The sequence below is a fragment of the Neophocaena asiaeorientalis genome, unplaced genomic scaffold (assembly GCF_003031525.2).
Source record: "Neophocaena asiaeorientalis asiaeorientalis breed wild unplaced genomic scaffold, Neophocaena_asiaeorientalis_V1.1 scaffold296, whole genome shotgun sequence".
NCBI lineage: Eukaryota > Metazoa > Chordata > Mammalia > Artiodactyla > Phocoenidae > Neophocaena > Neophocaena asiaeorientalis.
Window position 1 is genome coordinate 887,201 of NW_020175084.1, and position 16,036 is coordinate 903,236.

General features: G+C 37.4%; 1 protein-coding gene across 2 annotated transcripts in view; it reads right to left on the bottom strand.

The window, feature by feature from the left end:
* The window catches only part of KLHL2 (kelch like family member 2), a 118,719-nt gene that overhangs the window by 59,759 nt on the left and 42,924 nt on the right, over nucleotides 1–16,036 (bottom strand). The window contains exon 4 of one of the 2 annotated variants that reach the window (XM_024764170.1): nucleotides 15,713–15,834. The exons of the other annotated variant lie outside the window; for it this stretch is intronic. Coding sequence (XP_024619938.1) covers nucleotides 15,713–15,834 — 122 coding nt within the window. The remainder of the gene's footprint in view (nucleotides 1–15,712; nucleotides 15,835–16,036) is intronic. 2 annotated transcript variants of the gene reach the window in all.

Genomic DNA, 16,036 nt, shown 5'->3' on the forward strand with positions numbered 1-16,036 from the left:
AAGACAAGTAGAACACTTGGCACGGAAGACACCCGGGCCAAACAATGAGCACCCATATGACACTCTTACACCAGCTGCACATTTTAAAGTAAGAAGCTTTCATCCTACTTCACATTGTCTGACAAGCCAAATTACATATAAGATGTTTCACTTAGACAAGTACACTCCTTCTGCTTGGCTATTAGGATCTGTAGTTTATTTTCAGCTTGGGTACTTATTCCATAGGGGGAAATAATTTATGTAGTAAATCTTTTAAATCCTGAGCCATTAGCAGGGTGTTTATTAGAAGATACCACCATGGGGTCTGATTATTCCATAGATGTAAGATTTCCAGATGTCTAGGAAAACATGCAAACACGATGCTCACAGCTCAGTCCCTATTAACGTTACAGTCAGTGTACTGCTAAAAAGCAAATTTTTATTAATTTCCCAGCCATCTTATAGTCATAACAGAAGCACCTGTTTATTTAAAGTGCCAGGGCCTTGTGTGCCAGGAATGACATGAAAACATGTAAACAGCTGTCCGAAGGGCAAGAGCAGAGGGTAGAAATTATCCCCAAAGTTAAAGAAGCTGTATGTTGTTAGACTAAAAAAGCCTCATTATGAAATATAACCTATAACTTTCATTAGCATATGTCTTCTAAAATCTGCATTTAGTCCCCAATTTATAAATAAGTCATGTTCCACAAGTTTATTTTTTCAACTGGCTACATGAAACTCATTGCACATTTACTCATAGAAACAGTATTAAAAATAGTTATAAACCACAATAGCAATGAACATAATATTACTACTTGACTGCTATGACCTCAGGGGGCAGTGGGTACAGAGAAGGAAGAAGAAAGTTTCCTTCCTCTTTCTGGGATGTAGGCCTGGCCAGGGACAGAGTTTTGAAATAGGAAGTGTTTGTCATTGGCATCCTGCCACCTCATTCGCACTTCTACATCTCAAAGCTCTAAAGCTGGGCCACAGGCAGCCAGTTCTCTGTGCTGTGTACCCAGCTATGATTCTCCACCCAGATCTGCCTTTCCTGCTAAGTGTTTCATCCTCTAAATACACCTACCTTACCTCCCCCTCCGAACATCCTCCCCCCCCAACCCAAGCTCCATTCCTTGGGATAGCTACTGCCAACAGGGTCAAAAGGAAAGCCATCGTATTATTAATTCATATTAAGAGTTAATAACACATCACCTTCCAGGACAAATTCCTTCCACAGGTATTTAAAGTTTTAAAAGAGGCTGACTCTTAAGCAGAACACATCTGTAATTGATGTGATTTCCAATGATATAATAAATGAAGGAGAAAGGCAAAGGTAGCACTGAAAGAAGAAATATGGGGGCAATATGGTTTTCAGGCAGGATGAAAGCCCCCTCTCCTATACTACCCTTTTTACAGCTGTTTCTTCCATTATTTTTAACCCAAGTTTTCTCTAAAGTCTCCAACTTAGTCAACAGTGACTCAAATGTACAATGAAGACAGCACCTACCTTGCAGAGTTGTTGAAAAAATTTAAAAAGTTGGTCAACCATTCAACACAGTGCCTGGCACATGACCAGAGTAGCACATTAGCGCTAATTCAAGGCTTTTGTTCTTAGTTTGAACATTCAATCCCATTACAATGAAATGCCACGATTTCCTTTCTCCCTCACAAGATGACGTTCTATGCCAGATCATTCACAATAAGCATAAGGTTGCTTTCTTTTTGCATCAAATATTCTAAAAGTAAAAGATATAATCAGGGACAATTTGGAAAAGAACAAACACAACATACAAAAATAGAAAATATATTTGATACCTCACTAATTATCAAATAAATATAAATTAAAATAAGAGCATTTTATGACTACTGATTAAAAAAATTAACATCAAACATTCAGGTCAAGGTATAGTAGACCTTGGCCCCTAGCACATTTTTGCTGTCGCTGTAAACTAGTCAGCTCTCTTAGAAAGGAAACAGGCAACATTCATAAAGAGCTACCAAAAAATATAAAAGTTTAAAGCCTTTGACCCTGAAAGTATGTTCTGGGAATGTACCTTGAGAAAATAGTTCAAAAAATGAAACAGGCTACATCCATGAATTCTACTTTAGCATTACTTATAAGAGTAGGGGAAAAACCAGAAACAACTAAAGATTGAACAGTATGACAATTAACTAAATTATGTTACACTCACATAATGAAATATTATAATCAATGACAATGAAAACTAATAATGGTTGAAAAACTAATATTTCTTAAATATTTGCAATAAGATACAATCATATTATAAAATTAAGTGAATACACAGCTTTAACCTATAATCATACTAGAAAAAGTTTAATGGACATCAACCACGTTCCTTTGATCTCAAGGAACTTGATTAGTAAGACAATGTTGAACAAACAAAACACCTGAACATTCCCACAGGATTCATTTTTCCTAACACATTGTGGACATAAGTAAAGAAAGTGGTCCATGGGTCCTTCAATGACAGCTCGCCTCCCTGCCCTTGCATCCATCAGTTCCATAGCTGGAAGCTTTAGATCTAAATCTAATCTTATCTCTAAGGAGAGAGAACGTTGGGGCTCTAATTAAGCAGCTCAACCCAGTGGGCACTAATTTATCCCCACACTGATGTGGCCCTGGGCACTGTGATGCTCTGCTCCCCAGACCCAGTTCTGGCCCACATGCTCCCCTAACTAGGTCCCTTCTCCCAGTGGACCCTACTGTACTGTGTACTGGCCACTTCTCTGAGAAACCAAAATCATGACCCTGAGTCCCTGCCCAGAAAGTACAAATGTCTGTTCCCAGGTCCCCTTCCTCCTGTCCTGCCAGGACCTCTTGCCTGGCTCAGCCTCGATTCATCAAACAGGGCCAACCTATCCTATGGGCATTCCCTCATTATTCATTTGAAAAACGTTTATTGAGCTTCTAATTAATACCAACCACTAGTCTAGGTTCTGGGGATTTGGGAGTGAACAAAATGAACAAATATACCAGTCATCCTAGAGCCTGGATTCTAAAAGGCGGTGCTTACATTTGGTAGGGGCATGTGGAGTTTCCATCATCCGAGTGCTCCTGCCCTTCACAGTGGTCTCTGGATCACAAAGTCTAAAGTTCACAGGCATGAGAGTACTCAGGAGCTGTTGATATTAATCCCCAATCTGTCACTGAGCTCCTGTAAAGCCTCAGGGGCAGAATGGAGTTAGTGTGTAAAGAATGGAGAATGGAAACTCTACCACAAGCTCTAGAGTTAGAGAGCTCTGGCCTTGAAGGCTGGATAAGCTCCATACTCACTGTATCACCATAGTCACTTAGCCCCTCAGAGCTGGAATTCTCTGATTTGTAAAAAAAAAAATAAACATCCTCTGTCCAGGATGTTACAAAGACTAAGTGAGGTCAGCATTTAGCAAAGTAACTGAAACACAGAAGGCAGGTAGTCCCTTCTTCCAAGAAGAATATTTTATTCTATTTCTCCTATCATTAATCAGAATTAATCCATTTTAATCTCCTCTCCTTTAGTCTCTCCTCTCTATAATTACTACAAATCAAAAAACATGACTGCTGGTCTCTCGACAAACTGAACATACATTTTACTTCTATAGGTCAAAATTCTCTTCTGTATCTCCATCAGATCCTCTAAGATTCTTCCTTTTCACAACCTCAGAATTTCACAAACAACTACCTTCATAACCAGAATTTAAGCCGGTTAGATCAGGGTTGTGAGGTTAAGGCATCGACCTACTGTCTAAAGAAGAAAATAGACACTGACAAGTGCCATCAGTGGGCCTCAAAAATATATTTTTTTTTAATTAAAATAAAAACAGGCAAGTTTAAAGGGCCAAGATTATCAGTTAACTCAAAGAACAGAAGTAAGATATACATCTCTTAATACAGGGGACTAAGGACACCTCTGACTTTTCAAAGGTGTTGCATGGATATATTTACAACTATGGATGATAATCACCAAATTAACTGCCAAATATAATTGTCAAAGTAGTTCATATTCATTATCTCCCTTTTGTGTCAGTCATCTGGTCTAAGCACAAATAGGATTGGATTAAACTTTCATTCAAACATGTCTGAAAACCAGAAATTTTTTAAATGAAGGAAAAAAGAAAATTCCTAATATGATCAATTTAAGAGATCCTTTACCAAGGGTTCATTATTCTTCCATCAACAAATATTTCTTCCTTGTTCCAAAATCTGTAATGTTGATAAAAATGGGAGAGTCTTTATCTAACCATCAGTGTTCAGTAGGTATCATAGAATAGTTAATGGGGAACAACTTTACATGTGTAATAAAATGAGTAAGGCCTTAAGCAAGATCTGTATTTTAAAGAAAAAAACTGGGTCATGTGAGGGCACAGTATGACTCAGTTACATCCTACATCCTCCTCTTCTTCTCTTTCTCGTTCTGTCCTCTCCTTCCTCTCGTCCTTTTTGTCCATGCCTATTCCTTTTCCATCTTCTTTCTAAGTTGCTTTATATTATTCAGAGGACCCCATAGATTACCAAATTTACTTCAATGGGATTTTTTCAAGGCTGAAGAGACTGCTAATAATTTTTGAAGATTTTTTTTGTTTTTTTGTAAATATAATGCTAAATCAAAACAGACATATATGCATGTGCATATGTGCACACACATTCTCTCTCTCTCTCTCTCATACACACAAACACACACACACACGTCATACACGCTTACTCCTTAGACAAATAGCTCTTTTCAGGTACATGTTATTTTTCATCAGAAATTATTCTGTGTTCTCTCATCTCGACCTTGTCTGCAATCAATATTCATACATCATCTCTCAACTTTGTTTCTCAAAGCCTAGACTTAACATAAAAAAGAGATTGTAAGATAAAATCAAATTATTTCTGGAGAATGAAAAGTGAGAAAATACATGATAAGAAAACACATGTTAAGCAAAACAAAGAAAAAAATAAAATCATATATAATAGGCAATTAAATAAGTTCATCCATCTTAATAACAGCCTCTACCTGACCCCAACTAGAGCTTAATTATAGTGTGTTATTGTTAATGTCCCTTACCAAAGTGCTTTAAGTTTTCTTCATAACAGCCAAAAACTTTAAACACATGTTCCTCAACATGGTAAATTGCAGTAAATCCACACAAAGGAGTACTCAGCATATTTATAAGGGAGAACAAACTACTGGAACATGTGGTAACATACGTGAATCTCACAAATGTTACGTTGTGCCAAAAAAGTCAGCCTCAGAAGAATACATTCTATGTGGTTCTATTTATACGAAGTTCAAGAGGCAAAATTAATATATTATAATGGAGATCATATCACCCTCGAGTTAGGGTGAGGGATTTACAGGGAAGGGGCCTGAAGTTATAAATGTTCAATATCTTGATTTGGGTGGGTTTAACAGGTGTATGCATTTGTTAACACTTAGCAAATTGAACAGCAAATTGAACAGTTAAAATCTATGGAATGTAATCTACAGCCCACCAGGTGGGGGGAAACGATTGCTTTAAGCCACCACTGAGATTAACCAGAGGTCAGTGGAAGGACTTTATAAATTATGAAACAAAATATTTAATGGAAAATAATAATCCTATCTGATAGAATCCTAAATAAGAAACTAACCCCCCCCAAAAATCAATGTACTTACATGACCAAATTTCTACACTAGTCATCATAAAGCTTCTGAATACATGTTAGTGGTACAGCTATACTTTCACAAAGTAAAGTTATCATAAATTATATGTCCTCGGGAAAGGCACAAGTACACTTAAACCAGATGATCAGGGCTTCCCTGGTGGCGCAGTGGTTAAGAACCCGCCTGCATTGGCAGGCGAAACGGGTTTGATCCCTGGTCCGGGAAGATCCCACATGCCGTGGAGCAACTAAGCCCGTGCGCCACAACTACTGAGCCTGCGCTCTACAGCCCGCAAGCCACAACTACTGAGCCCGCGCACCTAGAGCCCATGCTCCGCAACAAGAGAAGCCACTGCAATGAGAAGCCTGCTCACTGCAAGGAAGAGTAGCCCCCGTTTGCTGCAACTAGAGAAAGCCCTCGTGCAGCAACAAAGACCCAACGCAGCCAAAAATAAATAAATAAATATTAAAAAAAAAAAACAGATGATCAGAAGTGCATTAATTTTACTAACCTGACAATGGGATTAATACATCAAGGTTCAAAAGGTAGTAATTTTTAAAAATTGTATGTCAATAATGCTAGGGCTTATAAAACCTTTGGCTTATCTCAAACCACATATGCCAGAGTCACAGATAAATTAACAGCTCTAGACTCTAACCACCTAAACTGGTTTGGACGGACAGACCCTTAACACTGGCCACATGCCAGATGCAAACGTCCTATCTCCCACACAGGCTCCATACCTAAACATGAGGCAAAGATCAAAGATCAAGAAAAAATAATCCACCTGATAAGGATTTATTTCTAATTTTTCTCATCCTTGCACAAATTATTCAATGTTGCTTATAAGATGCTAAGTCATAATCAGGATAGAGTCATTTTTTGTTCATCAAGATAAATACCTTTTATATACCACATGCAGCGCCTTAAAACATGGACTCCAAAATGACTCAACCATCTGGACATCTTCAAAGATTATGTATTTTAATGATATGAAGTTACAGCAAATAACATAATTACTAATGCTTCTGGAGTAACTAGCTTTTCTCCAAACAAGAACTTAAAAAACCACTTCAAGTGTGATGTCCATCTAGTTCTATAGGATATTCTTATAATAAAGCTACTAGATTATCTCAAACTAGCTGACCTCAATGGCTTCTTCCATATTAAATTTTAAATAAGTTCTTCATCTGTTCTATACTCTTAACTTATATAGAGTAAAACATAATTTAACTGGCATGATTAAAAATGGATGTTCTCATTGGTCAAATATTTTGGCTAAAATTATGAGGCTTACAGAGTTCTAACTTAAAACATAATAAAATACAGTTAAGATCAAAACTCAATTGTAAATAATTTAAAATTTTACAGTAATTATTAATGTAAAAGAAAGTCATCATTTTTGCCTCTGGATAATAACAATAAACTAAAATTATCACTATTCTGGTAAAGTGATAAAATACTAAGTTAACAGATCTCTAGGTATTAGAATGTCAGATAAATTCACTCTCATGATAGGATTTTCATTGCTATACCATAAACAACCACTAATCCTAAAGGTTTGATTCAAGGCATTTTTTTTTTTAAGTTTTAACAAGTGTTTTCCAAGCACATCCTCTGCCAAAACCCTTTTAGACACAAAGGACTTAATGCTCTACCTCATAAGAGAAACAGAACTCAAGTGGAAAAACAGTAAGCTTTCTGTAGACTCTGCTATGAGAAATATCTGCAGCCACCACAGTCAAACCAATGGAAAAGGCTGTTATAAATCGAAGATACGAAACAGTACTGCCATCACTCCAGAGTGCTGTCTCCACACTAATCCAAATACACAAGACTTGTTGGGTGGAGAGAAATCAATAGCAAATTAAGAATCTTTTTTTTTTTTGGTCACAAATAATACATCCTGGTTATAAAGACTGAGAATATAGAGTAAGGGAAAGATTACATGAGCACTTTTTATCCAGCAATCCCAAACAATCTCAAATGAGTTCTTCTTCCCCACAGCCTCAAGTCTTTTTATTGCTGTTCCATTTTCTGGCTAACGTTCATAAAGCACTTTAATATTTTTAGAAGCTTTAACTAGTATATTTTACAACATTTCTACGAGGTGTCAAAGCATCATTAGCCTCATTTAATAGCTGTAAAACAGACAGAAAGGTTAATGTCTTACTCAAGGCCATTAGTGAAGTCAATAGTAAGTTCAAGATTTGAGCTTTGAATTCTAATAGGACAACTAGCCAGAGTCCACCGGCCCATGAAGTTTCTAGCAGACAGCCAATCTAAGGGCTCCTTATTATGTTGAGTTGTTCAACAATAATTTAAATATACAGTATTATATACTCACTTAAATAATTTTATGCTAAGATGCCACTGTAAAAATTTGTAAAACTGTTCAGTAGATGTTTTGTTCACCTTGAAGATGAGCCTTCCTTCTACTGAACTCCTTTGGTACTTGGGCAACTTCTAAATGCGTGGCTGAGAATGGAGAATGGTCATTCAATCAGGATAACTAAAGGGCAGATCCAGAACATGACTGTAACCAAGCTTAAACCATAATCAAGTGTACAGTTATAGTCTCTGTCAGAAAAAATTATTTTTAACATACGGTGCAAAATGGTCCATGTTATTCAATTTCCATATGGAGACAGATGGATAGTTCAAAAATACTACAGCCCTCTACCCTCTGGTTGGAATTCTGGCCTCAACAAGCACTGTGGCTGGTACAGTTTGTCACATGCTCAAGTGACTGAGGGTAGAAAAGACAACTACTGAATATCAAATGTTCAGAAATGGGTTATCTGAAGAGCAGTTATTTGTCAGAGTTTTTCTGGATACCACACAGTGTGGAGAGACACTGGATTTGATGGCACTCAATCAATATTCTAGTCACTAGAAATGTGTGTTTGATAGTCCATTAGAGCCCTCTCTTATCCATTTGAAGCAAACCCCTTTCTCTGTGACTCCACACTAACCACACAATCCTCTGATTACTAATTATATCACTTAGATACCTAGATCCTAAGAATGATGCACACTGGCTAATGTACACATATATACAGTCACTAGAAACACCCAATTACATGCAAAGTAAGAGGCTTTACATTTCTCAGGACAGAAGCCTTGCCTGTCTTGTTTGATATTGCATCACCAACAGCTGGAACACTGTCTGGCACAAAATGGATGCTCCATAAATTTTTAATGAACTATTATTGAAAATTGGAATTTATCAGGACCAATACTGGCAGTGGAAAAACAGGCAAGCTCAATAGCTTAGAAGTATGAAAGGGAAAGAGCAAGCCATGTATAAAAAGCAGTAAAATCGTTATTAATTTTTATGTGAACTAGCCTGGTCTAGCTGCAGACCTTAAAAGCCTTAAATCTTCAAGTTCAGTCCAATTCAGTCCTAAACTGATCCTGACCAAGACTGCAAAGTTTATTAGGAGCCTAATCAATGATTATGGTCCATCATTAATCCTGCTGTGCTAAATGTGGTATGCTCCCCCAAAGCACCCCCATGCTTACCAAGCCACAATGTGAACCCTAAAGCCCCACAGAACTGAGCATGACCCCAGATTCTGGGTTTGCTGTCCGTTCCCTAACAGACACCACAATCCCAAACTTACTTAGCTCTGGTCATTACAACTGCCTAGCCCTTACCAAGTCTCTTTCCAGACAAGCCAGAACACAGGAGCTGTACGTTCGGATCACTGTTCACTCAGGGGAGCTCTTCCTGAATCAAAGACATTGTCATCAGCCTAACAGTAGGCACCATCACAAGACCCTGCTGCCATGCATCCTGAAGCACCTCATTCATACCTGAATTTGTCACTCATCCTTGAACATTTTAATTTGGAATGCATGCCACCCTCAATTTTAAAAATATTTATTGAGTGCTTGCCACCCGCCCTGCCCCAAATTATGCCATTATTCCTAGCCCCATTTATTTCTGGCTCAAGCCTCAATCCCAGCCGGGCTCTTAATGAAGTCCCAGCATGTCTCACCTCTATATAAACCAGTTATCTAATCACAGTGTTCCACAAGGTCTTATATAAGAAAGAACAGAATCATCCCCCTTTTTCAGACAAGAAAATCAGGCTCAGAGAGGTTAAGGAATATGGACAAGGTCACATGTCATTTAAATAGCAAAGCCAAGATTCAAATTCAGTTTAAGTCTATACTCTATCCATTACGTTTTGTTCCTTGTTCATTTTTTGTAGCATCAGGACAATCATCAGCATAGGCCTGACTACGGAGCAAATATTCCGTCAATGTCTGTTTAACTCATAGGGTGTCTTCAATGTCCATTTTTAAAATAAATATCCATCAACAGGAATCTCATTTCAATGTTTATTTGCACAATGCAGAAATACAGCAAAAGCACCCTTTACCAACCTTCCCGTTTATTAACCTACTGGCCTGACTAACCAACTCTCCCACGCCCTCTGTACACTCTAACAGGCTTGCACACTTCTACTGCTCCTCTCCACCTGAGATGCAACTTACCAACTCATGCATGTTAGGTTTGCTCCCAATTTGTTTGGAACACTTGCACTTGTTACTGAAATTATATAACTTGAATAAGTATATGTAATCCAATGACATGTGCATGTAAAAAGAGAGCTTTTCTAAGAATGATTTGATCAATGTGTTACCACAAAAAATTTTCTCAATCAAATTAGATGTGTGAGAAATGTCAGAGAAAGTGTATAGTCTGAAGATGACTTTGCACTGAGATTTCTTTTCAAGTGTCTGAGCTCTCGCTGCACTTTAAAAGCGCTGGGTAGTTAGAGCTGATGTATCAGTGTGGTGTGGTATGTGCAAGAACAAGCGTGTGGCTCTCCAAGCAGCGGGCCATACTTAGTTTTACAACGAAAGACTAGCATTTACATTTACAACGAAAGACCATACAGTTACATGTTTGGGGTTAAAACAAAATATTTAGGGTATACAAGTACTCTTTTTTAACCATTTCTCCCCTTCAGCCTTTTTTTGATTAAGTGGTCAACCATATCAACAGGATTCCTATCATGGAAGCCCCTCCTACGATGCCCTCCTTTCAGGAGCCCTCAGGGGTAGAAGGCTCCACAATGACACACTGCTGTCACTTCTGGTCCCATCTCAAACAACAAACACCCTGCCCTACACCACCAAGGAAATGGACACACGACCTCCGATTTTCTACTGTACTGAGGTTGTGTTAAACACTCTAGTGTGTTTATTACCAATAATTAATTTTAATTATCTCTTGAAAAACTCTTGTTTAAATTCTGTTCCTTTTTCAAACGAAAGTGAGTTATCTGTAATGAGGTGGATGGAGCCAGAATCTGTCATACAGAGTAAAGTAAGTCAGAAAGAGAAAAACAAATGCCATATGCTAATGCACATATATGGAATCTAAAAGACGGTACTGATGAACCTAGTGGCAGGGTAGGAATAAAGAGGCAGACGTAGAGAATGGACTTGAGGACACAGGGCAGGTAGAGGAAGCTGGGATGAAGTGACAGAGTAGCACTGACATATATACACTACCAAATGTAAAACAGATAGCTAGTGGGAAACTGCTGCATGGCACAGGGAGATCAGCTCAATGCTTTGTGACCACCTAGAGGGGTGGGACAGAAAAGATAGGAGGGAGGCTCAAGAGGGAGGGGATATGGGGATATATGTATATGTATAGCTGATTCACTTTGTTGTACATCAGAAACTAAATTGTAAAGCAATTATACTCCAACAAAGATATTAAAAAATAAACAAATTCTGCTCTTTTTTTAAAGAGATGAGACTTTCTATCTCAAATAATTCCAGTTTATGCAACATAAAAGTTTAAACAGTTCATGAACTGTTTAAAACACATCCATTCAAAATTATCAGATGCTTCTTCAATTCTGAGATGATAAAAGTTCTAATGTAGACAGAACCTATAGATGAACACTTATAATATTAATTTGGGAATAAGATCATTTACTTACATTGGTACTATTAATAGCCTTACCTTAGTTTTTCACACTTACATCAGGTGAAAAACTCTTATCTACTTTTAGCAAGCCAAAACAAATGCCCAAAAGCTGAGAAGTAAAAACATATGTAACAAAACCACAAATTTAGCAATAAAGTAAATGTTTTAAAAAACTCAAGATCCTTTAGGATTCTCCAAAATGTTCATCAACACATCAAATGAAGAATAATAAACCTTCAATAATTTTGGTGATACTGAAAAAATGTTTTTCAGTTATAAATGTACTTCTATTTTTGAATATACAAACTCTCTTTTTCAATAACACTAGTAGTTAATGACAGCTTAATAGTTGCTGTGTGATGCTGAACTAATTACTTAACCTTTCTGAGCTTCCTCATTTGCAAAATAGAGTAATACCTATCTAATATGCTGGTGAATATCAACTAAGACATATGTAAAATGCCTAGCACACAGCTGAAGATAAACTCATGTGAAAACCCTTCAAATACACACACACACAAACATACACAAAAAGTCAAGTATTCTTAATGGGGAAGGTGGGAGGAGACAAAGTACATGCATTCTCTGAACATGTATGTGAAACTTCATGCATATATACTTTAGTGCCCTTTACTTGGGAAAGAGTTCAGTTTTTCATTAGCTTCTCAAAGGAGTCCATGACCCCAAAAAAGTTTACCTCCTTTTATAGTAGGCTTTGGCTTTATTTTCTCTGGTCCCATATATATAAAGTTTATAAAATCTGATTGGATACTTTAAACACAAGTAATTTAAATTATTCAACAGCAAAAAAATTCAATTAAAAGTGTGGTCATGGTAAAATATGTATTCTCCTTTTATTTCTCTTTAAAAAAAAAAAAATTCATTTGTCTCAAATTATTCCCCAACGTTACCATAATTAAAAGCAACCATCCAAACTCAAAATCAAAGTTTGAAAACCAAAACAAAAAAACAACAGCAATAACAAAAGAAAAAATAATCAGGAAACCCTAAACAGCCAGAATTAAAACACTATTACTTATATAATAAAATGACAATTGTCCCTTCTTTAGAGTTAATCTTTCAAACTACTTCATTCCTTCATTTTGACTCAAAGTTAACAACATTCACTTCAAACAGTTATTATATATATTTTAAATCTGTGTAATAAGGAGACTGCATAGTATCGCAGAAGGGACCCTTAATTAGGAATCAGGGAAACCAGGGTTATGGTCCTGTTCTGTCACCAACTGACTCTAAGACAGCTGGACCTCAGCATTCTATGGCACTATGCTTCTACATAAAAACATGCAGTCCCAAAGTAGAAGACTCAGATACCTGCTATCCTAAGACTACTTTATTACTAAAACAGAAATGTACAAAAGGGAGGTTACCTGACAAGAGATTTGATTCTAGGTCTAATGAGAAAATATACCGACAACAATAAACCTTTGAATTACAGAAAGTTCCGTCCCCACTGTCAACACTCTCAGAGCAGATATACTCAGAGCAGAGCTTCTAGTTGGGGCCATTTAAAACTTTAGCTTCACATTAATAAGAATAACAGATACCTCCCCAGAACTGCTCCTTTCCTTAAGGTGAACAGCACTTAGAAGAAAGATTTAACAAAGTACAGACAGACAAAAATATACAAAATAGAGGAAAGAGCAGTTTAGTGTGTCTTGATAGGTAAGCCCTTACTCTGTATTTCAATAAAAAATACTTGTTATGGGGCTTCCCTGGTTGCACAGTGGTTAAGAATCCACCTACCAATGCAGAGGACACAGGTTCAAGCTCTGGTCCGGGAAGATCCCCCATGCCGCAAAGCAACTAAGCCCATGCATCACAACTACTGAGCCTGCGCTCTAGAACCCACTGGCCACAACTACTGAGCCCATGTGCCGCAACTACTGAAGCTCGTGTGCCTAAAAGCCCATGCTCCACAACAAGACAAGCCACCGCAATGAGAAGCCCGCACACCACAACGAAGAGTAGCCCCCGCTTTCCGCAACTAGAGAAAGCCCACATGCAGCAATGAAGACCCAATGCAGCCAAAAATAATAAAATAAATTTTAAAAATAATAATAATAGAAAGAATTTTTTAAAATACTTGTTATGGAAAAGGTAGCTTATTTTAATCAATTTTATTTCCAAACTGACTTTTGCAAAACAAGTATTTTTCAATGGAGTATAAAATAAGGCTTTATATACCAAGATACCCCTACAGTGAAGAAACATCCCTCTTCCAAAAAAAAAACAAAAATAATGTGAATGTTAAGCATTTAATGAGTCTGCCAAGTACAACTCTTTCAATGTATTCCTGTAAGAGCTAGCAATATACACAAAGGCAAATTGGCAGGGCAAGAGGTTTTCTGAGAGGTGTGATGACTAACACTTCAGGACTGGAATATGACAGTTATTAAAAGAAACATGAGAAGCGTTCTCCCAGTTCCTCACAGGCCAATGTCTCTACCACAAGAGCTACTACAAACAGCATTCAGAGCTGAATTCACACACTCCAGTCTTGTAGGCCTAAACCACCTTTTGCAATTTTCCCCCATGTGACACATTATGTGAATCAAAGAAACCAATCAGTAATTCATTTACTGAAGGTCAGATATAGGGTACAGTGAGACTCAGGCACTCAAATGAATAAAAACAAGGAGCAAACGAAACCCAAGATAAGGGTCTTGTTGAAACCAATGCCCCAGAATCCAGCAAATAGCACACCTGTACAGAAAAGACCAGAATGAGATGACACGTACCAAACATTTTCCTCCATGTTAAAAAAAGGTTCATGTAGCATCTGATTCACACCTTTGTACGTGACTTCAGGATCAACCAAGGCTTTTCAAATGCTTTACCTCATGAATGGGACTTCCAGGCAGAGGTTAACTGAGGCCATCTAAGGATCACCAGGGGGCCTTACCACTGCCAGTACTTAACATTTAATAACAGCATGCTCTAACAAGTTAAAGTGAAAAGATTTCAGTCTCCAAATTCAAATATTTTGCAGCATATTTCAACTAGTTACAAGGGACAAAAGATTTCCTATTCGTACAAGTAGAATTCAGAGATTATTTCTTAAGAAGTTAGTCCTAGTTCTTTTTGCTGTCCTCAAAATACAGTCTACCTATTGGAAGGAGTATAAATAAATACAAACTTTTAGATGGCAATATGGCATACCTATCAGAAATTAAAACATGAATGTACCTTTTGATCCAGCTATTACATGTTGAGGAATCTATCCCATGAAATTTTTGGATGCAAATATAAATATGTTCATTCACTGCAACATTTTTGTAAAGGTGAAAAATCATATATGCTGATTAACATACAGGACACCACACACAAAAGAATGAGCTGGACTCATATGTATTCACATGTAAAGAACTCCAAGACACTTTGTTCAGTGAAAAAAGAAAAGTTACAGAACAACAGGTATAGTAAAAGTATACTTATGTCAAGAAAATTGTGTGTGTGTGTATGTGTGTGTGTGTGTGTGTGTGTAACTGCATAGAAAATGTTCTTAAAGATTAACACCAAACAGATAACAGAGGCTACCCTATGGGGAAAGAGAGTAAATCACAGAGTGTGGGATTGGTGAGTGCAAAGAGAAGTACAGTTTTAAAGAGGGACTTTCACTTTCTACTCCACATCTACCTCTATTAGTTAAACATTTACATCATATATATAAAACATTTGTTCTTTATAGAAAGTAAGAGAGGTACGATGCCAAATTTTAGCTAAAATCTAGAATCACTAATAGAGGATGCTGAAATAGTCAAAGAAGTAAAGGCTGTTGGCGGCCAAAAACACCCTTTACAGACTTAACCTTCTAGGGAATAAAGGAAAATATGGGTAGCACTGTAGTTATAAATGAACATGACCATGTCTTCATAAAAGAACAAGCATCATTCAGAGAACTAAAGGATTTGTATCTTAGAACTTTGAGAATATAAAAGATACTGAAATCAGGAACATTATTAAAAAGCTATAATCATTATAATGTCTCTTAGAAATACAGTTTTAACAACAAATCCTACTACAAAGTAGTAGGTACAAAGTGTCTATGTATAGGTATGCCCTGTTGCATTAGAACACTGACATGTGTAAAGGAACAAGTGATATGAGGCATCACCCTTACCTGTACATTCTCTTCTGTCACCTGAATCTCCGCCGTATAAACATAGTCAATCAGCATCCTCAGGGTCCAGCCGTCCACCTCCTTGATTCGAACTCTCTTTGCTCGGCTCTCACTCATCTCACCTGAAACACAAGGAGCAAGGCTGACGCTGCAGCAGACACCCAGCAGGAAGACCAAAACCCAGTCAGACGGGCACTCACTGTATTCAGGAGGCAACATGGTCAGCCACTTCAGCAGGCCTACAACATTCCCCTACCTCCCCTAAAAGCTTACCTGAGGAAACCATACAAGGTACTTCTGTTACCTACTTGTACCTGGAAATCA